The sequence below is a fragment of the Sesamum indicum genome, linkage group LG9 (assembly GCF_026168435.1).
Source record: "Sesamum indicum cultivar Baizhima isolate 11 linkage group LG9, ASM2616843v1, whole genome shotgun sequence".
In the NCBI taxonomy this organism is placed as follows: domain Eukaryota; kingdom Viridiplantae; phylum Streptophyta; class Magnoliopsida; order Lamiales; family Pedaliaceae; genus Sesamum; species Sesamum indicum.
In genome coordinates, this window is record NC_142665.1 from 16442612 (window position 1) to 16469581 (window position 26970).

The 26970-nt window shown below is 35.8% G+C and overlaps 2 protein-coding genes and 1 long non-coding RNA gene across 3 annotated transcripts; 1 reads left to right on the forward strand and 2 right to left on the reverse strand.

Annotated features, from left to right (window-relative positions):
• Positions 1-2026: 2026 nt before the first annotated feature.
• LOC105178294 (uncharacterized) lies at positions 2027-5359 on the reverse strand. Its single transcript, XM_011101742.3, has 3 exons — positions 4479-5359; positions 3795-3905; positions 2027-2716 (listed from the first exon to the last, which is right to left on the reverse strand). The coding sequence occupies exons 1-3, from the start codon at positions 5112-5114 to the stop codon at positions 2519-2521; spliced, it is 945 nt and encodes a 314-aa protein (XP_011100044.1). The 5' UTR covers positions 5115-5359; the 3' UTR covers positions 2027-2518.
• Positions 5360-6785: 1426 nt separating this feature from the next.
• Positions 6786-13326, reverse strand: LOC148786945 (uncharacterized). The gene is made up of 3 exons (XR_016067343.1): positions 13015-13326; positions 7847-7966; positions 6786-7218 (listed from the first exon to the last, which is right to left on the reverse strand). It is a non-coding gene; the product is annotated as an uncharacterized LOC148786945 (long non-coding RNA).
• A 5385-nt stretch (positions 13327-18711) lies between these two features.
• On the forward strand, positions 18712-21498 carry LOC105178293 (ras-related protein Rab11D). Its single transcript, XM_011101741.3, has 2 exons — positions 18712-19136; positions 20865-21498. The coding sequence occupies exons 1-2, from the start codon at positions 18904-18906 to the stop codon at positions 21307-21309; spliced, it is 678 nt and encodes a 225-aa protein (XP_011100043.1). The 5' UTR covers positions 18712-18903; the 3' UTR covers positions 21310-21498.
• The last annotated feature ends 5472 nt before the right edge of the window (positions 21499-26970 follow it).

Below are 26970 nucleotides of genomic sequence, written 5' to 3' on the forward strand. Positions count from 1 at the left end.
TTCCACATGCCACATGCTTCAACACACATAGCCAATCGCCAAGACTTGAGCAATGCCGATAGTAGCCAAGACTTGTTGGTCATGTGTGCACATTAGCCATCGGGCACACTATTAGCCATCTTGTTAAGGAATTTTGGACATCATGTGCCATCAGTGCGCACTTTTTGTCAGTCTGTTAAGAGATGCCACACAAGGACATTGCTTGCACTTGCCTGCCGACCGTATCCACACATAGGTGTCCATCTAGCCATGTGCACACATATTTGTGCATCTGTCGACTGTCTTCCTACAAAATCCTACATGCTACCGAGACTCAAGCCTGCAATGCCACAATATGTTGTCATTGACTTCAACGCCCAAGGCCTATACGTCCACTAGTTGTGCAATCTGTCGTGCACCATCACTCAACGTTCTTCAATCGACCAATTTTGTACCATGTCATGCCCAACCCAGTGTTGTGGCACCAACACTCGTGCCAACAATCTACCAGAACTTGCCGACTCTTGTATGTGCCTCATGCCTACCCTTGTCGAGTTTAGTACGCGTACTTGCCATAGTACACCAAATGATTTTCCAAGAAGGTAACAAAGTCCTACTAGAACTACCCGATTGGGTAATTGACATTTGGGGTGAAAAAACTTTTAAGCACAAAAATATGAATAGAGATAGAATTTGACATAGGGAGCTATGGTTTGTTTTAAAGTTTAATTTTTATTTAATTCTTTTGTTTTGTTTTATTTGGTTTATTTTTATATTTTATTGTTCAATTTAGTATAATAAAGTTAAAAATTTTAATTTTCACTTCTTATTTTACTAAATGACTAAAATGCTATATTAGAAAATATTCATAAACGGACTTAAAACTAAAATTTTAATAAATTAAAAAAAAAGAATAAAGTATTTGGTTCTATATTTATAAATATTCTTGTATTATTTTTTAGAGGATAAATATTGTTGTTTATGTGTGGGTGTTTTTCATTATTTAGTCCCCATGTTTGGGTGTTCAGTTTTATGTTTTTTTCTTCGAAATTTAGGGTTTGAATTTGCACAATTTATGTACTAATTGTCCAAAACCTAACATTATAATATGTGCACTCTATTATCATTATAATTATTTGTAAATTATATTGACATTTTTGGGTTAGATTAAAATACACAAATACTTTCTATTTTTTGCAAAATTACAACGGCATCTCCTGACACTATAATTGTAATAACAAGTACACCCTTGTTCAAAGGCAAAGCTTACACAAACATTTCTTGAAAAATATTACACTAACACCCTTCGTAAAATTTAGTTGTAATCTTGCAAAAAAAAGGAGTATTTATATAATTCCACCTAACCTCAAGAAGTGTCAATGTAATTTACCTTATAATTATTTAAGTAAACGAAAGAGAAAGAAGATAAAATGAATAACTTTAAATCGATTAAATGAATTAGTTTTAAATGTTTATAAATAAAAAAATTATTGATAAAGTTAATAGATTAAAGGGAGATGATATTTTGTGAAAAAATAATTATGTTTGACAGTGTTTTGGTTCATACATATTTTGAAATTAAGATAGTCATTTTCAAGGCATAATAGGAATAATTATATTAACACTCCTGACTTATGATTTGTTAACACAAACTATCCCTATGTTTTAAATAATTACAGAAATCATCCATGAAATCCGAGAAGCAGGGAGGGGACGGCTTGTTATATTATGTGGAATTATCCAAAAAAGCAGGAATAATTTTTGCAAATGAATCAATAGGTCAGGAGATGTAAATGTAATTATCTCTAAATAGCATTGATGAAATTTCTTTATAATTTGAGTGCAAATTGAAATTTATAGCATTATCGACCAAGTAATTAATCTTATATAAGATCTGATGTATGTCACTTTATATAAAAAGAAGACGACTGCTCCATTGTCATCCCAAATTTACAATCTCCAGCAATTTTACAGAGTAGATGAAAAGATAGCAAAGGGTAGCAAGAGACTTGATGCAGAGAAGAACACAAACAATGCAAAGAAGAAATGGAAGACAAGAAAAAGTAGGGAGTTTTTATATTAATGAAACGGAGTGCAGTTGAACTTGAAGTAACAGTAGGAAGAAACAAGTGCGGGAGATGAGTTCAAAAATCATATGGTTCTTAGAGGTACATTTGCTGAACATATAACATAGTCGTGCAACGACTCATTACCGGATGTGATGATGAAGAACTGCCTTTTGTTTCTGGTGCCTTGTGCTCCATCTCTCTCTGTCTCCTCTGTTCTGTGCCAAAAACTACAGCATGGAAAGAAGTTTGATGAATACAGTGGCACTCTCCCTTCTTTCCATCATCTTTCTCCTACAAGTATGATATCTCAACGAGCTGGAACACATTTCTATCTGCCTACCGAAGTTGACAGCTGCAAGCTGGAACAATATGTGAACCATCAAAGCTTGACCATGAAGAGAATGCGATCGAGCACTCTGCTTGCAGTGTCAAACAAGACTCAGGACCATGTCCAAGTTTGTATTGGAAATCTAAGGTCTGTCGTTGTTGGCTTCTTTCTTCCGTGCCAGAGTTTCGATTTGGTTTATTTCCAAATTTGCTACTCCATCCACTGATGATTCAGAAGTCTCGGGTGCTTTCTGATCTCGACTCTTTACTCGTTTGGTTTCCAACAACTTCCCAGCTTTCCCAATTGCAAGAATGAGCTCAAGCTGTTTTTGCTGTTGCTCCTACAGGACACACGACAAGGAATAGCAGTTGATTAACATCAAATAGGCACTATGGTTGAATAGTATGTTATCCGTATTAATACGGCAAGGGAAACTAAGAATCTAATAGGTGAATAATTTCCAGAATATCTCTAACTAAATCCGGCACAAAGGCTCAGATGAAAAATAAACATAAAATGCAGTTAACAAGATATTGGGGACAGGTTAAAAATAGCTAGTCTACAATATTTCACTACCCTGGGTACGAGACTGCAAGCAAAAGCAATTTTCAGTATACCTTATCAGTATATCTAGAAAGTCCTTAAAAGATTATCTTAATAAATTAAATGAGAAAAATGACATCAAAATTTTGTAGGCAAAATGTTTATATATTTCCTTACCACTTTGATGCCAAATTTCCATAAAAAAGTAATGTTAGATTGCAGACCAGTGTCAAAGACTCTAGCAGTAAACCAAATCAAAGCATGCTATAGATGTTCCAGGTCCACAAGTCCAGAGGTAAATAACTAAGAAGTGAATTGGGGATAAATGATAGTATACAAATTTGAATGGAAATACAGGGACGCAAACTATCAACTCCCAGCCAGTCAACCCAAAAAGAAAAAGGGGAGTCATTTGAACCCATTTTAGCATGATATAGGACTCTGGCAGTTGAAATAGTCTAATCAGCTTTGGTGATGACATGTGGACTGGACTGGAGGCCACAGTTTCAGCCCTTCTTCGGTGAATAGCGCATTTAATATATGATTGGGGGTTTTGACAAATTCAGTTGCTCGTCTTTTGCTTTCTTAATTTCACGAGCTATGAACTGAGCAGAATTTTTGCTGTTTAAAACCGATTTATACCAATTAACGATCTTGCTCTTCTACTGGTTTTCGCTCTTTACCATGCGAGGGCAGAGAACAAAAATGTTTGAAAACCAAGACAAGGGAAAAAAAGAACTCAAGAAAGAAAGAAAAATTTTGACGTCTGAGGTACGTGGATTATTTTAGAATATACAGCATAATATCATACTTTTAATCATTGTGCAACAGTAACCATCCAATATCAGTTTATAAGTTCAATATTTAGTATCTACCTGCATAGCAAGCAGAACCTTTTGTATTTCACCAAGCTCCTTCTCCAAAATGTCCTCTTGTGCTGCCAATGCTCGGGTGGCCTCAGAATTTTTCTGGACTAACGCTGAAGTCTGGAAACAACATAGAAAGTTTGAATTTCAATATTCCCAAAGCCAAGATCTAAGACACTAACACCCTCAGACTCCTCTACACAAATCCACAACCACACTTGTTAAAAGGCGATAGTGAAATCCATAGTGACACTCTGAAGAATGAAAATGAAAGAGGAAACTCTTAGACAAATACGCGGGTTCTTCTTTTCGAACAAAGATCATGCAACAACATACATGCTAATACTAGCACTCCTTCAACCATGCCCCCGGCAAGGACAACAACTTGTCGACGGCCAAAACTTGACCTCAATCCTTCAGTAACAACTCCACGACATTTTCTTAGCAACATTTATTACTACCAAATCAATATGCCCTGGTCGTTAATACCAAACTGGGCTTCATCTCTTTCAACAAAAGCTAGCAATGCATCTTCTCTTGAATAAAATTTTCATTCTCATTACAAATACAGTTCATCATAAATATCCTCCAATTCCTAAATAAAAAATCATGTAATCAATATCTCACAACCCAAATGCTCCAATGAATACTTCCTAAATGTTATTCAAACAAGTGCTACACAAATCAAATTACCTCAGCAATAGGTTCCTTGAGAGCCTTCCGGGTGAGCCTGAACCGAATGCCCAGCTTCTCAAGCCGCCTCGACAAAGCTTGAATAATCGTCGCCGAGCTGCGCAAATCGTCCTCCAGTTTCTCCACCCTCTCCAACAAATTAGCCCCAGAAGAAGCCGGCGCTCTCGAAAGCCCAACCCCACAAACCCTCCTCCATTGCCGCTGCCGTATCACCGCTCCAGCCACCAACCCGCCCACCAGAACCACACACTGCCACACTAAAATCTTGCTCCCCAACAACCCCAAAGCTCCTCCCTTCTGTATCCCACATCTCACGGCGATGTAAACAGAAACCGCCGCCGAGGAAGCGAGGCTGAGGAATTCAACAGCAGAAAGAAAAGCATCGAAGCTGCTGCTGCTATTCCCGCCAACTTGATTCTGTGAGGCTCCGTACGGTTCTTCGAAAGAGGCATTGACTTTAGTGGCGGCGAAAAGGTAACTTTGGGATGTCAAAAATCTACAATTAAGGAAATGGGTTCTTGAATTTGAGGGTGGAAAATAGAATTTCAGGGATTTCAAGAAACGGCTCTGGGAGACAAGGAGATTAGAGGTGCTGGGGTTCTTGTTTCCGGAGATGGTTTGAAGCATGAGAGCCATTTATGTTATCACTGAAGCTATTCGCAATACTGGCCCATCAACTATTCATGGGATTAGGGCGTGGAATTGTAACCATGATTGAACTCAGGGGGGGTTCACTGAATTCTGTGTGTGTGTGTGTGTGTGTGTGTGTGTGTGTGTGTGTGTGTGTGTGAGAGAGAGAGAGAGAGAGAGAGAGAGAGAGAGCAGAAAACTGATACAAGGTGCGATACGTCCAATGTTTGGTACCGGGAGGGTAGGTGTGCAAAAGAATGGAACGAGCTGAAAACATTCATAATGTTTTATTTTGTTGTTAACTTATTTTGGAGTATTTTGTGAATATAGAGGGAAAAAAATATAAATAAATAAAAATAATCTAGAAATAGTGTGTATGTTTGAATTTGTTTTTGGAGATAATATAAATTAAGTATGGTATGTTTAATGTTGGGTAATGGGGAGACAAAAAGTATTATTCATTGTCAAATCATATCTCTTTTATATATATAATTTATTTAGTTGTGAGTGATTAAAATAAATATTATTTTTTAATTAATTATATTTTTTGGAGAAAAAGTAATTAAAACTGTTTTAAAATAATCAAAAATATATCCAAAACTTACAAAAATAAACAAGCCAAACATACTCTATAAATCAAAACCAAACATACTGATTATAATTCAAAATTATTTGGATATTTATTAGGGAAAAGTGCAGCGCAGCCCATGTGATTCGGGTAATATGCATGATACCCTTGTGATATAAAACATACCAAATTACTTCCATGTGAAAATTTTATTATAGCAATTGGACCTCTCTGAGTTTAAGGTGTGGCGCACGCGCCAATGTTGTTGTTGGGGGGTCATATTTATGTTGTTTTTTGATAATTCTGCCCCTCCATCAAATGAAAGAGGTTAAGTGCAAAATACCCCCCTGTGTTAGTGTAAAGAGCAAATTATCCCCCTGCATTTTCCCCAAATAAAAGTGCAGCAGCTTGCTCATCTGTTATTGCAATTTCTCATTCTTCCACTTGTTTCGCACGTTTTTTTCTCCAAAAAATAGAGAAAATGTCAAGATCATCTTTATCATTCCAAAAAAGCAAATCATGACAAAACACACAATCACTAGATCTGAAACTTCCAACTACGCCTTTATGTGTGTGCAATTTGAAGGCCGAAATTAGAGTAGTGGAGTCACAAACAAAACCCTCGAAATGTAAGTTATATTATTGTTGCAGATACCAAGTTTGTAGAATTTTTTGTTGGTTGGAGCCCAAAAGAGCTACATGGATACCTAGTGGGTTTCCTCTAAAATTTCATGCTGAAGTACACAGTGGCGAAGAATTTTTCCGTGGCTTTAATGAACAATGTGCTTTGGACGATGGTGAGAAAGTAGTGTCAAAGTTGCAGACTGGTGGATCTATTGGTGTTAACATCAAAGAAGAAACATTTGGTAGAAATGTCAATTTTTGGATTGGTGTTACCAGGTTTTTTTTGTGTTAGTGTTAGTTTTGTTGTTAAAATGAAGAATGTAAACTAAACTTGTAAAACTCTAATGTTTAATTATTTTAACTTTTTTGGCATTTTTGTAACTGGATTCCTCATGCTTAAATTTCAGAAATAGAAGCTGAAAATATACAGAAAAAATAAATACCAACACTAAACAAAATTGACAAAAACATAAAATTGGACTCTATTAGAAAGGATTGAAACTTGATATTGTTTTTACTGCCACATTACAAAAGAAACATTGAATGTCATATTATAGATAAATTTTTTATATTTACAAAAAGAACAGGCTATTTACCCAAAAAACAAGGCCATGTACAAGATGAAGATACAGGCTAAACTACTCTTGTTGTCTTCTCTTTTGTCTTTCCTTCATCTTGTCCAAAACTTGTGAAATAGTTGGTCTCGTATTGTATCTTCTAGTTGCAGGTATTAAAAAAGTTATTGGAGTATCATTCCCCAACAAGGATGCATTTATAGGAACTTAAACAAAACAAAGATACTGGTCCGACGTTATAAGGCGAGCTCTTCAGTGCTTCTCAAGTTAATAACGGTTTCCCTGAATTAACAATATCTTCGCCATCAAATCATCCATACAAACTCCACAGAAGAGACTGCTCCTGGTTTTGGTCCCACAATGGAGCAGGAAGCAAAGAACTAGTTTAAGGCTCTATTAATCCAGACAATATAGCCCAAATATCTATATTTGTAGCCACTTCCTATACTACATTTCTCGCCTAACTGCTGTAAATTTGGCACACGTGTGCCTTAAAATTCTATACAGCCAAAAATTTAGTATCTTCCAAGTAGCCAACTATCTTCCAACTAATACTATCTGAAAGCATTATTGTCAAAGAGAATGGGACATATGTGATCAAACAGCAACAAATAAAATTCCATTTTGCAAGTTTATGTGCTGCTTGAATAGAAAAACATGGAATCTTCGGAGTCTCCATAATGGCCTTTGACACCAAAATCTCATAAAACCCACACCAAGCAAGAAAGAAATAACTGAATAATCGCTGCCTCATTAATCTAATAAATACGAATTTATTACTTTCAGTGGAGAAGCACTACAACGAAATTAAAAACTGCAAAATTCGACAGCAGAGTTACATAGATATTCACCCACATATATATTCACCACTATATAGATATGATTGTTAATTATATGTATAGGCGCACAAATTCTGAAGAAGTATCGAAATATAAAGTTGTATATATTGACAAGTGGAATAAGACACTGACCGTGTCCAATGTCACAGCCGCGGGCGACGGTGTTTGGTGGGGCGTTTGATCTGTCATCACGTGAGGAGGGCCAACCCCCCACCACGTGATCTGTCATCAGCATGCTGAACATGATTTTCTCTACACAAAGTCAAACAATAAGAATCAATACTCCAAGAAAACAGGAAATGAGAAGCAATAACGGGCGAAAACTAGAAAAAACTAAGGATCCCCCAAGGCTTTGTCACGGGAATCATCCCAAAATGCCCCAACAATCTCTCATCTATTAAGGACCGACAGTCGTAAGGGGAGGCATTCAACTCTTCCAGCAAGGAGGACAATGCCACTGTCCTTGCCCGCATGCGTAGGGGGAGGGGCCTCAAAAATCCATTGCCGAGGAAAAGACCAAGCTTGGGGAGGGAGGATGAAAAAATAGCTAATTTTCCAGTGTTTTGGGGCATGAGAAAGCTGCAAGAAAGACACTCCTGGAACGAGGGACAAAGCAGAAGAACCCTTTTTTGGCTTTCTTAAGGCAATAACACTTAGCGAACACGTGAGTAGTTACAAGGTAACCATGAAAATGGAGAACCATAAAGAACTCGGCTAAAATCTTAAAAGAATTTGGGACCGACTGACTCAAAGGGACATGGAAAATGTGGGCGACTTCGGAATAAAAAAGAGGAATAGGGAAACGAAGACCTGATCTTAACTGGGTGGCAAAAAAACATAAACAATTAGGATGAGGGAAAAATAGACCACTCATAGGGGAAGGAGTATATACAACAAACTCAGACGGAATATGACACTCTTGGACGAGTTGATTTATGGAAGAGGTCCACAAGATAGAAGGCCCCTAGTCCATCGGCAACTGAGGAACCTTCTCCTTTTCCCCCTCTTCCACAAGAGGATCTCCCCTAAGAGAGAACCCAGAAGGTTCACCCGCAGTAGAGGACTCCGGCGTCTCAGCCTCCTCTGGTGGAGACCTCACCCTCTCTTCATCGGGGGAAAACCCCTCCCTTTCGTTTTCCCCCTCATCTTCCTCATCAGTATCCTCATCTATCAGGCGACAAGCGGCGGTTGTGGTCTGCCTCAAGCCCTTTCCAAAATGGGACGAATAGGGCCCGCCCTCTTGGAGGTGGTCTCCGAGGGATCATCGCCCAGGAAAGATCTCCTTAAGAAAATGTACAGATTCACCAGAGGAAGATATTTTTTCAAGAACGAAGAAACTCTAAAGAAAAAGAAGAAAAGATACTTACAGAGAAGAAGGAAAGTCGGAATGGAGGCCTTGGTGCTTTGAAGATAAACTTTTTGAGGGAGAATGAGAGGAATATGAGAGGTTGCTGAGGAAGAGGTTTTAATCCACGTCCTTGATAACCGCCATACTAAAAGAGCAGTTACCTGGCGCTTGGGCAGAGGCCATCGAACGTGCATGTTGCCCTTCTCGCCATCATTGCGGCCGTTAGATCAACTTTCCAAAAGCTGCTACCTCATTTCCTAATAAGGCGAAGCTGCAGCAGCTGGATAGATGGACAAACCCCAAAACTAAGATAGGAAGGTCCTCCCTTTCCAAATATACTAAGGCCTTTCATTCAGAGAACAACAGGATACCTTCCTCCCTCCAAATGAAGCGAAGTCTCCTACTCTAAGGATTTAGGATGCACCCTTCCTCCTTAGAGTAGAGGGACTAAATGATGGGCATGACTTAAAAAGAATTGGCTCAAGAAGAAATGTTAGACCCAAACCCAAGCCCACCAGCCCAGGAGAAGTCAGCCTGCCCAGGTCGCTAGGGTTAAACCCAAGAAGGGGGCACCCTACAACCTGGTCCACTTTCTATGGGGCACCTACCAAGACCACCCACCTGTCTGCTTTTTGGGGGGGGGGGCACCTGGTAAGGCCGCCTATCAAGTGTTTTTGAACCTCTCATGATATTTGGGTCTCTCATTACTTGGGCCTCCTGGGATGTTACGGGCCTCTCGTTTCTTTTTTCTTTTTGGATCGTATGGGCTTCTTTGGGCCAATCTATTTTTATGCGCATGATATATAATTATAATATATAAAAATTATATTTATTTTAAAAAAATTAACTTCTCACCCCCCGCCCCCATCCCCTCAGACTTTCCTCCCCAATCCCTCAACATTCACGCATAGGGGGTGACGAAGTACATCGGTGTGACGGCGTCCATTCCGGTGACGACGACGATCGCCTGGACAAATAGATTTGGGTGGCGCTGTCACCCAGAGGTGAGAGGGCACAACCGCCCTCTTGTGCGGCGACGACGATCTAATCTTTGTTGCTGCAAAATTTTTAAAAAAAATATATTTATTAATAATTGAACGTAATTTAAAAATTAAGAAAAAGTTAAGTTTTTTAAAGAAAATTAAAAAAAATAAAAGTTATTTTTTTTAATTTATAAATATAGTTAATATTATTTATAATAAATAATATAAGTATTAAAATAAATTTAATTTTTTAATTTTAATTATATTTTTTTTGGAATTTTGGTATTTAAATAATGACAGGTCAACATTGAAGGCGTCATTATAAGTGGTTGTACACGTGTCTAAATTATTGAAAAGTCAACAAATTGCTTGCCATGTGGCAATTTTTGGTTGATTTTCAAAATCTTGCCAGAAAATCATGTAAAAAATCCTAATTTGGATTTAATGTGCATAAAAATATGTTAGGCCAAAAAAGCCCAAATGATCCAAAAAAAGAAGGAACAAACAAGAGGCCCGTAACGTCCAAGGAGGCACAAGTCATGAGAGGCCCAAATCATAAAATGCCCCAAAAATACTTGATAGGCGGCCTTGGCAGATGCCGATTAGAAAGTAGATAGACGGGCGGCCTTGGCAGGTGCCCCCTAGAAAAGTAGACAGGCGGGTACCCTCTAGCAGGTGCCCCTTAGAAAAGTTGACAGGTGGATGCCCTCTAAAAAGTGGATAGACATGCGGCCTTAACAGGTGCCCCCCAGAAAGTAGACAGACGGGTGCCACCCAAAAAGTAGATAGGCGGGTGACCTTAGTAGGTGTCCCCAAGAAAATAGATTAGAAAAGGAAGGGGGCATGTTTCCTCAAGATCGGCTCAAGAGGGAGGCTTGCTGGCTCAACCCAAGGAGGAGCCCCCATCCCAAAATTCATCTGAGGATAAAACCTGCAAGCTTGGCCCAAGAAGGAGGCCCAGTACGAAATCCTGCTGCATCTTTTAAAGGTCATTCCGAAGGGAGGAAGATGCCCTCAAGAGATTAGACTATTCAGTTTAAGAGGACTCCCCACCAGGTAGGAGTCTGCACGAAGAAGGAGTCCCCCTCATCCGAAGACTTGCTGCTTAAGGAATGGATAAGGTGCAACCATATCCCTCCTGAACCCTGTTTTTTTCGTTGGGCATGCGGATACCCCTCACTATAACTCCTGTTACAGAGGGACTTATCCTCTATAAATAGGGGATACCCCTTAACAAACGGTACCCTTCCACACTCGAGAACTCCTCTTACTACTATAATTTCGTATTCTTACATACGGAATTTTCACTTTTATCATAATTTCTCGACATAATTTATTTTCATATTCATCTATTCTTGAATTCAAAACTAACTTAAGCATCAGAGTGCTAACTTTTTATTTTGCAAGTCTCTTTCTCAAAAGCTTTTACTCAATTAGTCAAATCTAACATCAAGATCCAATATTTTTTACTCGTGCTAAAATTACACGCATCATAATTATTTATTGTTATTTTTATAATTTACAAAACTAAATAAATAAAAAAACATATTTATAAGATTAAAATTAATCGGAGGTAAAGTTAAAGAGTAAAAAAAATATAATTTTCCCCACATGTACATCACAATAAAATTATTAAAACTTCACATAACACAGCAATAAAATGGGCCATCTCCCATATGTTACTGTATTAGGCCAGTGGAAACTCGTCGTAGCCCATAAACTGGAAACGGAGCCCAATTTGATTGTACTTTTATTGATGCAGACGGAAAATTCCGCTCAGACATCTCTCTCGAATTGTGTGCAGAGATTTCATCAGAGCTGTCAGATCACCCTTTTATCCTTCTTTTGTCTTTTTGCAATCAAATTATATCTCCACAACATTATTATATAGTATATACTCTTCAAGGGATGTCACAAAATTTATATTTTTCAAAAATATTAATAAAAAATCGTAGACTTTAATGAGTACAGTAAACCAATCAATATCTCTTCAATTATTTTTTTAAAGCTCAAAATAAAAGAGTGGGCCCTCATTAAGCAGTCCAACACACCCAAACTTGCTGGATCATGAATAATGTATTGAGTTTATAATTTTTGTGTTTATACTAATTTAATAAGTTCAAAAATAAATTTGATTCTGCAAGATAACTTATCAGACAAACAAAATTCTATGATATACATACTCTTAATACTTTGGGACACATCATATTAAAAAAAATTCGACAACCTCCCCCTAAGTTTATGGTGACTGACTTGCTAACAAAAGGTAAAACAAGATCTGCATATTCAAATTAACTGGACAAGACTTCTTTGAACAGTCATATCTTCCTCCAAATAGCTCCAAATTGTAATCCGTTTAAACGGTGTATCACACCCTGCAATCACTTTTGGATTTTGTTCTTGGTCGGTCTATAATTAGATGTCATTGCACAATCATAAGGGTAACAAGTACCACTCACTCTCAGTCATTCTTTCTCTCAATTTTAGCAAGCTTCTTGCACATTTCTGCACTCCATGCGATTATTATTATGTTATTTTTTATCAAGTTACTTTAATTATTACGCCATTGTTCTTGCATTATTTTAAATTTTTCAATCTAATTTTTAGTAATATAAGTAATGACTTAAGGGAGTGCTAACTCTTGTTTTGCAGGTTAGACCTCCATTGATTTTAGAATTTTATTAGAGATCCTTTGACCCTTGTGGTGTTGTTGGACTCCAGTATGTAACAACATTATGTTCGAATTTGTTTAAATTACTATCAAATTTAAAAGTTTGTGCTTAAGATGAAGGGAGTGGATCGGTCTGAAAAACGCAAAAATAATAAATAATAATAAAAACATACATTAAACCCAATCAAGTGGTGTACCCTTAATCTTTTTCTGAACCTTCAATGTACAATAAAAAAATAAAGGCCAAGGATCTCACAAGAAAATTGAGAAGAGATGGAAAACATAAAAGGAGTTTTACCCTCATCATTTTGTCATACGGCTACAAGTTTTAATTCCTCGCCTCTGGCTCCATTCACGAATAGATCTCGAAGATGAGATCCTCTAAAATCATCCACCCTCTCACGACAAAGATATGGCCTTCTCGTGCTAGCAAGAACGACCACGAAAGAATAGAATCAAAACAACTGCTATTGATTAATGTGTATTGATTTTTTTTCGTTTTTCTTTAATTTCTAAGACCAAAAGAAGAACTTGAAGATAGAGAGAAAAGACAAGAGAGAGAGAGAGAGAGAGAAATTTGGAGAGTGCTTTAGAGGCTAGTATATGTTGTGTGTGTGGCTAAGGTTAGATGTAGGTATATATAACCTAGTCATACATATACATGAAGTTCTAACCTCGTTAGACTCCAAAACAACCATCCTAACCCTAACAACCCCTCATACACAATTTTCCCTCAAGAAAATCAGCCAATACTCTCTAAAATATCTTCCTTGACCTAGCCAAAGTCTAACCAAAGCCTTGGGCTTGTATTTAATGGACATGGCTCGATTAATTAAAATTAAGTCAAGCGCACGTCTGAAGAACTTTAATTAAATCTAATTTAATTACAAGCCCAACATTAAACTCTTCATCTTTTAATCTAATTAAAAGATCCAAGGTCATGCTCTCTCTTTCATTTTATAAGTCCAATTTATAAATTGGACCAAGCCAAATAATATTAATCCATTTAATTTGAATGACTAACTTAAATTTTAATTAATTCAATTAATTGAATTTTGAGTCATCTATCTAATAAATTGGTCTAAATAAATGATCCAATTATTTATTCTCTTCAAAAATTAATTTAATTCAATTAAATTAATCCGACTCTTTTGGAATTAATTCTATCCCATTATAGTGGTACAATGTGACTCTTTAGGTTCACCTTCAACTAGACTTGGTGTGTGTGTGACTAATACAATTAATTAAATTTAATTTAATTAAATATTTTTATTATCCATAAACGAAAATAGCGCGTTACCATGGGTGATCATCTAGCAATAGTCATGACTCTAGAGGCTAGGTGAATAGCAACGTGAACATTTAGGCTCCAAATCCGTACGAGTACATGTCTACTGTTGATCATCTCCAGCCTTAGTCTAGGGCATGGAATTGGGGGTCGGTTCCCATCCTTGACTAAACAACTACACTTGACACTCGAGATGAATTTACTCTACTGATCCGATCTAGGAAATCCATCCCTGATCGATCAATTGCTTTGGCCAAAGACTATTACATAGTGTTTGGATTTGTATTTTGAGTATTTTGTTTTGGTGTTTTGGAGATGGAGAGATAAAAATAGAAATAAATAAGTATGTGTTGGAGATAGATGGTATGTTCGAATTTGTGTTTAGAGGTAGTTTAAAATATTTTAGAATAAGTGTTGTAGGTTTGATGTTAGAATTTGGAAGACAAAAATAACTGTTCATTGTCAAACCTCTTTTATATATATTTTTATATTTAAATATATATATATAAATATTGTAGGTTTAATATTGTATTTTTTGGAGACAAAAAATACTATTCATTATCAAATTATGTCACTTTTATATTATACATGTATTAGTGTATATATATTATTTATAGAAAGTTGAAAAATAAAAAAAATAAACAAAATAAGTTGTAAAAAAGACAAAAACAAACATTGAGTGTATTTTATCTTGTCTCGAGAAATGTCAAAACATGAAAGCAAACATAGTGTTAGAGTCTAAACCATCTCAAAGCACACAAGAGATCTTGCACACGGACAAGTGATATATCCTATCTTGAAATCCACAGTTCTCGCTACATACTCCAACTGAACTGGATAAGACTTATGATGACCATGCTTTACGACAAGGCCACCAATCGTCAAATTCAAGACATAGTCTTCGTATGCACGTAACTGTCATGATTCCTCAAGTTCGAGAACGAATCTCATACTATTATAATAAAAAAAATCCCAATCATACTGATCAAGCCTTAAGAGGCTTTTACATGACGATTCCTAAGAGTCAAGTTGCCTACTAACACACTAGAACTGCCCAAACGACCTACATCTTCTGCCGACGAAATATGGTTGCAGTAATTAGTGCAAGTCTCTATAGGACCCTCAATGCCTTATATCGAGGTTCTCGACTTGGAACATTTATGTAAATAGAAGAAGATACAATGTAGAAACTTGAAAAAACATATTTTTTTTATGAACGAAAGTAATCTGTGGGACAATGTCCCATTATTTTCCTTGTTTGTTTATGTAATATGATCATCAAGATAAAGTAATATTTATTGAGAATGTATGAGACTTAGTGAAAAATATTTGACAATAAATATTAAAGTATAATTAAAAACACCAACTCAAAATAAATTAAATACATATATTTATTTTATTTTAATATATTTTTGTATTGTGAAGTATATGATGCACGTACTTTTAAATTTTTGTATGCATTAATTATTTCTTCATATAAAAAAATCAATCACTTTATATTTGTATTTATCTGTTTTAGTCATTGTGCATCCTCCACATACACATACATATACTTTTTGCGTGCTTGTTGCAGAAGATATTATTATTTTGTTACAATCTATTTTCATAAATCATTTTATTTTATTTTAAATAAACTTATTTATTGTCATGATCAGTTCAATTGGACTAAACTTTTTAAAATCGTAAACATTATATTGTTTCAAAAAATTATCTAAATTGACCTAATTCGTAGAGCGCAGACTCCCAATTATAATAGATAGTATTTGAAAACTTTATGTTGCTCGTGTCAATGTAAAGGAAATATCTTGAGATTTACCCTTAATATCTTAATATATATTTGCACCTAAATTTTAGAGAGCAATAATGGCATTGCTTTGAGATCGGAAATAGACATGAAACGTGAATAACGACCAGATCACGATGGATAGAACATCGATAACAACGACGATCATTGGATATGATCAGGGGGTGCGGACATGGGATCGTGATAGGAGATGAGATGTAGATGATAATCACTTGTAAACTGATTTAATTATTTTTTATTATAAAAAATAATAATTATAATATAACAAAAAAAAAATGTATAAAACAAATGTAGCAAGTTGCGGACATATAGTTTCTTTTTGTTTAATTTGTATTAAGGCGTGATCCCTTCCGCGACTCGGGCCTTGGACGATGACCGCGACTTCAAGCTTTTTATAAAAAAAAATATTACAATATATATATATATATATATTAAATATCTATATATGTATTAATAATTTTCTTTTTTTTAATAATTTAATATGTATTATTATATATAGAAAAAAAATTATTAATACATATATAGATATTTAATATATATATATATATTATATGTATATTACTAATAGGCCTAACACATTCGTGATTCTATACGTCCTGGTTGAAGCCAATTATCATATATTCTTGTCTTGGACGCGTTTGTAGCCAGTCCATCTCATTATGAATACGTGATGTTTCGCTTCGACCAAAACGTGTAGAAATACGAATATATTGGACTTAATTAATAATATATATATTAAATTAATATATTGATTGTTGATAATTTCATGATCTAATTTTAACTAATTCACTAAAAAACTTGAAATATTCACTATCAATCGATGAGATATTACAAATTAATATAACTCCACTTATTATATATATATATTAAATATATTATGTATTCTATATAATAATATATATATATATATTAAATTATAAAAAAAGAAAATTATTAGTACATATATAATAATACACACATATATATAGATATGATCATTAAAATATCTTTTTTTTTAAAAAAAAAAGCTTGAAGTCGCTGACTGTGACCGTGATTTGGAGTCGAAAAATTAAAAAAAAAAATTGTGGAAGTCCGCGACTTGCTATATTTTTTTTATATGTATTTTTTGTTATATTTTTATTATTTTCTTTTTTATAATAAAAAAATAATTAAACCATTCTAAACTATCTTGACTAGATTGGAGAGAGATGGAATATATCTTAGGAATACTTACATTTTGACTCCGATTTATTTAAATTATTTTTTATAATCAAAATATAAGATAATTTGTGTAATGATATTGAAATTTTTAAAAATTATGTGTATTTTAAAAAATATGGGCATTGTTTTTTTTTTTTTTAATTAGAAGGTAAGATATGTAATGTAAAACTCTATACAATATACACCAACGTCCATCCCATGAGACCTACCAAGCTATTCTCAAAATTTTAAAAATATAAATAACTACAACAGATGAAGGCTCGTAAGACACAAGCAATTTATGTCTAATTTGCTCAACAATGAGTGAAGCTAACGCTGACGACTACGTTGGACTCACGTCGTCTTCCAAGCCGAAGCTGAAGCAATTTGGCAAGCAACAACAACAACTGCTATGCTGAAACATTCTCAAGTTCCTCTTTTACCGAATATGATACAAAAGTGAAGCCAGCATTGTTGGTTTGCTGCTTGTATTGGGTACTTTCCTCTTCAACGTTTTGCAGCCGAATTTGTCACTGTTGTCAAGGCTCCAACTAACAAATCAGTAGGATACGTGCATTGAAAGAATAAATGTTCATGTGTTTTTGGGTGCTCCCCATACAAGATACACAAATCACCAAAATGGTATATCCAAGGCTTATCCGACATGGAACATGGGTAGTTTGTATAAATGATGTTGATAATTTGTGGGCGTATATGTAAATCCAAAAAGTGAAAATGGTTTGTTTAAACAGACTATAAGTCAAGTCTATCTTATTAAGGTTGTTCTTACTTATAAGATATAGAGATAGTTACATTTATGCTCTCTGACTTATGATCTGTTTACACAAGCAATCTCTATCTTTTAAACTTACATATACATCCACAGAAAATATTAATGTTTACATAAATTACTCTTATTTTTATAAAATTACAAATATACCCCAAAAACATCAATATCATTACATAAATTATCATTGCTTTTTTTTTTTTTGCCAGATGTGGTTTCAATAAATGTGCAAAGGACATGAGTGGTTTATATTAACAGACAACAATTTAAGGATGTGAATGTAATTATTTCTAAGATATATTCCATTCAATCAAGATAAGGTAGTGTTTTGATTTTAAGAATATTTTTTTTATTTGAAAAAAAATTTTTACGCTCGCATGCATGCACCCTTACACATGTTCTCAATAGGTTTTGAACTCAATATCTCCATAGTGATGAGTTATATCTTCATCTTTGTAATGGTAGTTTGGTTATAAATGATTTATTTGACCTGCAATGAGTTAGTAATAGTCATTTCGAGAGTAAATATAGATGTCTATTTATTTTTTTATTGAGTTTTGACTTATAAAGGAATTTATTTGTGCACAAAAATAAATATTAAAGACAACAGATATAATTATTCAAATTACAAAAAATTTACCTATAATTGCTCTAGATCTCAACAACCGCAGTATCATTATACTAAAAATAAAAGTGAAATGCGAAATAGCTCAAAGACGAGTGTTTGATTTTTTTTGTTTTTATTACTTATAATTTTATTGATGAGTTACAGAAGTTTTAGGGAATTGTTTATTATGTTTTATTTAAACTAAATTTAAATAATATATAAAATATATATATAAATATTTTTAATTTATTTTTAGTAATAGATTTATATTTGAAAATGGTAGAGGAAAGGAGAAAAATATAAGAAAAATCAATGAAGACATTCAACGCTGCCAATAAATAACAATAAATTCACTGAAGAATAAGACCTCATTTGGACTGTTACTTTCGGCCAGAATCTGATCTCCTCCATTCTCGCCGCCGTTTCCTTGTCTGATTTCCTCTCTCTCTCTCTCTCCACAGACGTAAACACTCACACATCAGAGGAAAAGGGAGGAACTTTCTTTCTTGGGTTTGAAGTGAAATGGCGAGTAGTGGAGGATATGGCGATGCGAGCCAGAAGGTAGACTACGTGTTCAAGGTGGTGCTGATTGGTGATTCGGCGGTGGGCAAGTCCCAAATACTGTCACGTTTCGCCCGCAACGAGTTCAGCTTGGACTCAAAGGCCACCATCGGTGTTGAATTCCAGACCCGGACTATGGTTATACAGCATAAGTCCGTCAAAGCTCAGATCTGGGATACCGCCGGCCAAGAAAGGTAAAATACTGCTGTGTTTGTGGTTTACATGTTCGCTTTTGCTTGTTGAGATGATACCTGCAATATGAGTGTCTGCATGTGGGGAAAAAAACTGATGGGATTCGTCTCGAGAAATAATTCGTAGCTGATCTTTGCTGGATTAGCCTGCTTCTCCGTTGATTCGCTGATTTCGGTTTAGTTGCATAATATTCAGGCCGTAGAATTTGAATTGATGTTGGAATTGAGGCGCCCAACTCTTATTTTCTTGCTTTGGTCTCATTTTAAGATTGTGAATTGGGATTGTTTTAGGTTTCCAAGGAGCTCAAGTGGATAGCCTTAGTTCTTGGCTCTAGAGCTATGTTAGTTTGTTTGAGGTGCAGTTGATCTGTATTTGCATATCTAAGGCTGCCTTTGTGGTTTTGTCATCCATTTATGGTTAATTGCGGAGGAGTTGATCTATGAGAAATAAGTGTTTAGAACCTGATGCTGTAAAAGTTCGAGTTTGAAAACAGAGAATCAAATACATTGGTATCATTTATAATCCCACTTAATTACTGGAGCCAAACTGTTCCAAGACGATGTCCGTTTGGTTGGGATGAATAGATGGAATTGGTGACGATCCTATCTACTGTTTGGTCGGTTTTCTGCGACTGATACTCATTAGGATCCTATGTCTGAATCTGACAGAAGATTATAAATGATCTTAGGAGGACTTCGAATACATAGTCATTTTCAGCCCGCAGTTTACTATCAACTAATAACAGTTACATTTTGCTGGCGTAACATGGTGTGTTGAGCTTATTTTTCTTTTGTTCTGCTGCAAATTTTGGCTCAAAAAATTTATGGTTCTCGACAATTTGGCGTATTTGGTTTTCTTTAACAATTGAGTATTGTGAAGGCTTTGAACCCAAACTTATTCTCCTTTATGTATTTGATTTGCCTTATTCATTAGTGCATAGTGACATATTGTCTATGAGAAATATTCGTTGAAAAAATTGTGGAATATTTTCGAGTAGAGTTGATTTACTTTATAGTGGCTTCCTCTAAGGTAATCGGATAAGAATCCTCTGTACTATTTCAACCTCTATTGTGTAAGACCAACTTATTGGACAGGCTCCCCCTTTGTTTGGTTTCAATTTTTGGCCAGTTTTCAAAACGGATCACAATTGATATTTTAAAGGCTTTGACTGGTTATAATCGACTCAAAACTCTCCGTATAAAAAGCAACAAAAATCAACCCAAAACCTATCCTACCTCTCTTCCTATATTATTTATATATAAAAAATTACAAAACACCTACTATTAGGACTTGATTTGGCTGATTTGATATTTATAATAACTTTTGTCTCCTTAAAAAAATATTTTTTTTAATCTATTTTAAACAATTATTTTCACCATTATTAAGACATGATTTGATATTTCAGTAACTTTTGTCGCTTTTAAAAATGATGCAAAGCATATTGTCATCCATTTTCAAACCTCTCCGTAAACAATACCTAGCGTTCATCAGGATCCCTGTTACACATTTCAAACTTTCTAAAACCTAAATTCAATTTCCTTAAACCTTCCAACCCTATAAAAAAACAACTCCAAACAAGTTTATACTTTTGCCTGGATTATGGTTTTGTAAATTTTTATACTTCTTTTGGCCTTCGTATTCTAGTAACATGTTGCATGACTTGCTTAATGTCTAGATTTGGAAAAAGTGATAACTTTTGCCATTCTAACGACTCTTCGTTTCTTGAACAGATACCGAGCTGTTACAAGTGCATATTACAGGGGCGCTGTGGGGGCTATGTTGGTGTACGACATAACAAAACGACAGACCTTTGACCACATCCCACGTTGGCTAGATGAATTGCGTGCTCATGCAGACAAAAACATTGTAATAATTCTGATTGGGAACAAAACTGATCTTGAGGACCAGAGAGCTGTGCCTACGGAGGATGCCAAGGAATTTGCTGAAAAGGAAGGACTCTTCTTCCTAGAAACCTCAGCACTGGAAGCGACAAATGTGGAGGAGGCATTCGTAACCGTGTTGACAGAGATTTTCAACATTGTGAACAAGAAAAACCTCGTTGCTGGTGATGATCAAGCAAATGGCAATCCCGCGTCTTTATCTGGCAAGAAGATTGTTATTCCTGGTCCAGCCCAAGTAATCCCAGAGAAGAATAGGATGTGTTGTAGATCGTGATTTCTTTCTTTAAGGGTGGTAAGTTTTTTTGTGTTTGTGGTGTATTGAGTTGTAAATTTATGTTGTTACAGCATCTGCATGATAGGTAAATGATTATTTGGTTTTGATATGAGAAACAGCATAACACTAAGTTCAGATTTGTTTCTAATTAAGTTATTCAGCCCCTTTGCAAATCATGAGGCAGCTTTATTCGGCGGGTTTAATGCAATTTCCTTTTCTATGATATTGTAAATTAGTAAATTATATTCATATAAAAAAAATAACAGTAATTTATCTCCCTATGTATGGAGAGTAATTTGTTGCATTTTTAAAAATATAGAGAGGTAATTATTATTATTATTATAGGAAGGTAATTTGTTTATTTACAATATCATAAGAGGGTTACTTGTATTTTTTTTGTTTATTTGGCCATTGTTGGTGTGTCTTGATTCGATGGGCAGTCATATTCCAGACATCATATCTCGTCTCAAGCTGTTGAAATTACATACTTATTGTTTAGTTGTATTACTACTATTATTTGCATTCGTAGCTGGTCTTACAACTTGCTTTTGGACATAAGATGTGGTGCTTTTGGACACCACTATATTACCAAAATATAAAACAATACACCATCAAAATAAACCATCTTTAACATCTACAACATATCAACATTTACAACAATACAATGTCAAAATAACCATCTTAAAAAAAAAAATACTTGAAAATTTTAATTTTCATTGACATTTGTTAAAGAAAGAAACAAAAGTATAAAAATATTAATAACTCATCTACCAAAACTAAAAAAAAATATAGCTTAAGAAAATACAAAGAAGAGAAGAGAAAACGTTTGTGCTAGCGGACGGCAAGAGAAAGTAGTGGTGGGTGAGAGAAGAATGATGGAGGGTGTGAGAAGTGAGAAGTGGAGGAGAGAAATGAGAGAAAATAAAAGAGAAATAAGAGACAAATGAAAGAAAATTGCTGCAAAATAGGCCGTCCTTTATTTTAAATCAGGCCCAGACACAGATCCAACCCATTAAATTAAAATGATTAGGTTTGGGTCGGGTAAAAGACCCGCTCTAACCGTTCTTACCCGAACCTATCCCCAAATTTTTTCTCTTCATACAGGTCACATCGCTCTGCTCTCTCGTTCTCTCGTCTCGTGAGTCGTGACCGATCTCCAAGCTGCTCAATCCCTCTCCAACCCACCGCTGCCGCCGCTGCTTTCGATGCCACCTCAAGAAAAGAGCAAGTGTTTTACACTAAGAAAAATCCCATCTCATTGCACTAAAATTTCTGGGTTTCTTTTATGGAGCTACTTATCACTTTAGCTGTCGCAAGTATCCTACTTCGAATGTATTTTTTCCTGATGTTTGTGAGATTGATTTGAAAATGATCGAGTGGGAAAAAAATGACTATGGATTGGTAGAAAACCAATAGACTTAGACTACCTGTATTGGCAAAGATAGCACGTGACATTTTGACAGTTCCAACTACTGCCGTTGCATCAGAGGTGGCATTTAGTGTCAGTGGTCGTATTATTGATGAATCACGTATGTGTTTGCTTCCAGATGCAATAGAAGCATTGATAGTAGCTGATGATTGGATCGGATCAATTCCCAAAATATGTAAGTAAAATTAAATACATCTTTAATATGGTTAATCTTGTATTTATTAATATAATTTATTGTCTATTATCTTTTGACTATTGCAGTTGTTCATAATATGGAACCGTTTGAAACTCAAACAGATAACGGTTAAAGTAATGACATATAAGGTTGATAGTTGTTTTCCTTTTTGTTTTCTTTTACCCGTTTGGTTTTTATATTTTTATATTTTAACTACTTTGACAATTTCCATTTTCATGATAGGTGGTGTCACGAAGTCTCAATTGTTGCAGACTATGGAGGGAGAAAGGGAGTGAAGTTGGTTCTTAATGTTTTATTTTATTTTTTTTATATTGGATAGGTTGCACTTTTAAATTTTGTATTTGTATGTGTAGAGATCAATTTGTTGGAACTTTTTCATCGTACCTACCAATGCAATTTCATCATATTTAGTAGAAATTATTTAAAACATACAAAAAAAATTTACAGAATTAGGGAGGATTTTGATTTATTACAGATATGGGCAGCACCGTAACATGTTGCTGAAAATTTGAAAAAAAATTAAATTTAATGTCACCGCCAACAAAGAACGCGGTGAAACTTTTGAATTAAAAGAAAAAAAAGACAACTGATGTTACCTCGTAATTATAAAAAAAAAAAAAAAAGAAAGCTGCTTTGTCGCTCTCAAAACCACCGGCACCTTCTCTCTAAAATTTCGGCGTCGTCACAGCGAGTTGTCGGCCACCAAACATACCGTTCGACTCCCCTTGATAAGACAAACATTTCCCCTCAAACAATTTCAAATTTTATTAACTGTGGACAATGGGCTTTAACACCACCACCGCACTTTCCCGCAGTTGATTCGCCGCCACTAGAGTGACCCACGATCACGGACCACCACCACTGGACTTGCCTCAACCTAAGGGTTCTAACGAGACCAACTTAGCTCAATTTTATCTAGTATTTGTTTAGATCTGAAATTTGAAGATTTTTCCACCAGAAATATTCGCACTAAAGCTGTTTGTCGCCGTTTATCCACTGTCAGGATGAATCACGGCCTGAGACCACCACCGTTCGAATTCTCTTGTCCAGACGATTCCAAGGAGACCAACCTTGTTCAATTTCATCAAGTATTTGTTGAGATCTTAAAATTTGAAATATTTCTGCCGTAAACATTTATGCTGAAGCTGTTTGCCGTCGTTTCTCCGCCGTCAGGATTAATCACGGCCTGTGACCACCATTGTTTGAATCCTCTTGTCCATATGATTCCAACGAGACCAAGTTTGTTCATTTTCGTCAACGTTTCACGGATATCCGAAATTTTGAATTTTTCACCATAATTTTTTTTAATTCTGCTAAGATTCTTAGCCTTATTTTTTTTATTAAAAAAATGGCACCACGATTTTAGATCTTCCATGAAAGATTTTTTTTTTTTTAAAAAAAAATATTTGTACCATCAACGCGGTGCCACTTAAAATCTTAAAGGAATCAAAATCCACCTATTTTTGCAATTTGCTTTTAACATTTTTTAAATAATTTTCTCTCATATTTACTTCATGTATTATGTATATATTGTTGGGATAAAATATTATTAGTGGTTTATTTTATTTTCTTAAATTTTTTATTTTACATAATCCACTTAATTCATTTTTTATGGCCCCAAGAAATTTTTGCTTTACAGTTTTTACTTAATATATACATAGAAATTTAATGGCCAAGAAGGGCAGCATTTGTAGTAGAGAGAGAGAGAGCGAGAGAGAAGGAAAAAATTGGGTCCGATCCCTGGTTTGATAGGGTTGATCCGATTCCAAGATACATTGGGTTTCGGGTCGAGTCTAGGCCCAAGTATAATTTAATGAATTGAATTTTATTAGGGCCTGGGTAGGGGTATTGCCTATCCAATTACAGACCGACTACAAAAGAAGGGAAGAGGGGGAAAAATGAGAAGAAAATAAAAAAATTATAAAGAAATAAAAAATTTGATGTTATTTTCTTTTTTTTATGGCCGCCGTCTCGTAGCCTTCGCTGCCCATTAAAGTGCCTAGGATCTCCATCATCATATAGATTCCCTCATACCCCCTACGGACGCCTTGGGATTATTACCTGGTCTTCTGCTTGCATTCTATACTCTCGTGGAGACCGAGCTAAGGTGTTCTCGACCATCATTTACTGAATTAGTTAGTTGTTTTTTTGCCATTTAAGGCTCCTTGACGAACCCCCCCTTATAGTTGACCTTCAAGTCTTTTTCAGTGACGGTTGAGAGTGAGAAAATCCTAGGAAGTTGCCCCCTCAAGATAATGCCCTCAGGTCTTTATCTTGAATCAGTCTTTTATTCAACTCGGGAAACCTCCCCCGATCGAGGAGGCGAGAGCTGATTCGAAGAAGAAGCTCGAAGCTGACATCTATCGGAGAGAAGAGCGGCTGAAGACCCGGCTGAAAGCCTGTCTATAAGCCAAGACCCGGTCCGGTCGGCGCTATTCTAATTGCAAGGAAGAATAGAGTAAGCTGATCTACTGCTCTATCCCTCTTGGACTATGAGTTAGATGTTCGGGTTGGCAGCTATGAGTTATGAGCTATAGATGCTAGAGTCCGGACTTGCCTTATTTAGCTCTGTGCGAGGAGAATGATCAACTCTTTATGTTAGAAGGTGCAAAATCCATAAGATTGGTTCTTTCCTTTTTGATGGGATGGGTCTGTCGTCCTCCTCATTATAGTCCGCCTAGAATCCATAGCATTTCGTCGGAATACATCCGGTCTTTTGGTAGATACCAGAAAGATGGGGAGGAAAGTTCTATCCAGTTGTTGGGGCTCCTCTCTCTGATGCAACATAATATCGTAGTATTCACTAAAGCGAGGAAGGGGTGCGTCATCATTTAGTTAGCAACGGAAACTGGTGAAATTGACCTCAATACGCAGGTAGAAATAGAACACTCAAGGCTTACGACGTAAGGAGCGAAAACAAAATACCCTTTGTCAGCCTTTTTCCATCGATAGAGACATCGCCCGACCAAAGACAATGTCCCAAAACGATCGAGAGATCAGTGCTAGGCACCGAGCCATATTCAACTTACTAGAAGCGAACTTCCTTCCATTCATACCCAAATTCAACTGTCTAAGTTGAGGATCCACCATTGATTGGTACTGAATCCGGTGGCTTGTTTGAAGAGAAAAAATCGAGAGAAGGACCTGAAAGGGACCGAACGGCTTTAGAAGGTTAAGAGGGACTAGTTCTATTCAAAGCATCTAGTACGAGGGTATTATTATCAGTTTGTAAGAAATCCTGCTTCCTACTACCTTGCCTATTGTTAGCTGGAAGTCCGATTCAAGTTGATTGGCTAAGCCTTCGACCTCGCTTGAGGATAGGCTGGTGCCTTAGTCCTTGACTTCTTTTCTCCTTGCTCTTAGCGCCTACCTTGTCTATTCCCCGCTTGCTTCTCTTCTTCCAACTAGCTTTCAACTAGTCTAAGGTGCGTCCTTAGCTCTTTGAACACATGCTTCCTTCAGAAATGCTTGCTTATGGTATAATATTAAGCTGATCCTACATCTTACTTGTGTAGAATCGATAGGTAGAAGGCATTCAGTCGTGACTTCTTCGTCCGTTAAGTAGCCAATGAGCTCTTTATTTATCTGGTTTTATCTTGTTGGTAGGGTCGGTCTATCGCTTTCAGCTATACGCTCTTCGAGAAAATGCAATATCCAGTAAGAGGTAACAGGCGGAATCAAAAAGAGGAATACGGTTGATAAGATAGGACTAATGAATGGTGGGATGGTGTGCTGCTAACAGATCGGTGCGAGCACCAACTTAGAACAAAGGACACACGTCAATCAAATGAAAACAACATTAAGCATGAGTGAAGAGTCGACAAGAGCGGATAAGACCTATTAACCGAGGAAAGAAGTGGCCCTTTGCCCAACCCACGATTGATTACCTGGAGTGCCTGTGAACTACAAAAAGGAATTTCATCCGTCACTTCGCCACCCTTTCAAACTGATTCCTTCTAGCTTCTCGGCGAGAAGGTTGGCACAAAAGCAGCGCATTCTATCACTGGATTCGGAGGATCTAGAACTAGAGCTGGAT

Bases quoted from the DNA above. Each gene is read 5' to 3' on its own strand.
- LOC105178294 (XM_011101742.3), bottom strand. From the start codon at position 5,114: ATGGCTCTCATGCTTCAAACCATCTCCGGAAACAAGAACCCCAGCACC. The intron at 3,906-4,478 runs GTAATTTGATTT...TGTTGTTTCCAG, and splicing joins TCAAGGAACCTATTGCTGAG to ACTTCAGCGTTAGTCCAGAA. The intron at 2,717-3,794 runs GTAGATACTAAA...TGTGTCCTGTAG, and splicing joins AGGTTCTGCTTGCTATGCAG to GAGCAACAGCAAAAACAGCT.
- LOC105178293 (XM_011101741.3), top strand. From the start codon at position 18,904: ATGGCGAGTAGTGGAGGATATGGCGATGCGAGCCAGAAGGTAGACTAC. The intron at 19,137-20,864 runs GTAAAATACTGC...TTTCTTGAACAG, and splicing joins GATACCGCCGGCCAAGAAAG to ATACCGAGCTGTTACAAGTG.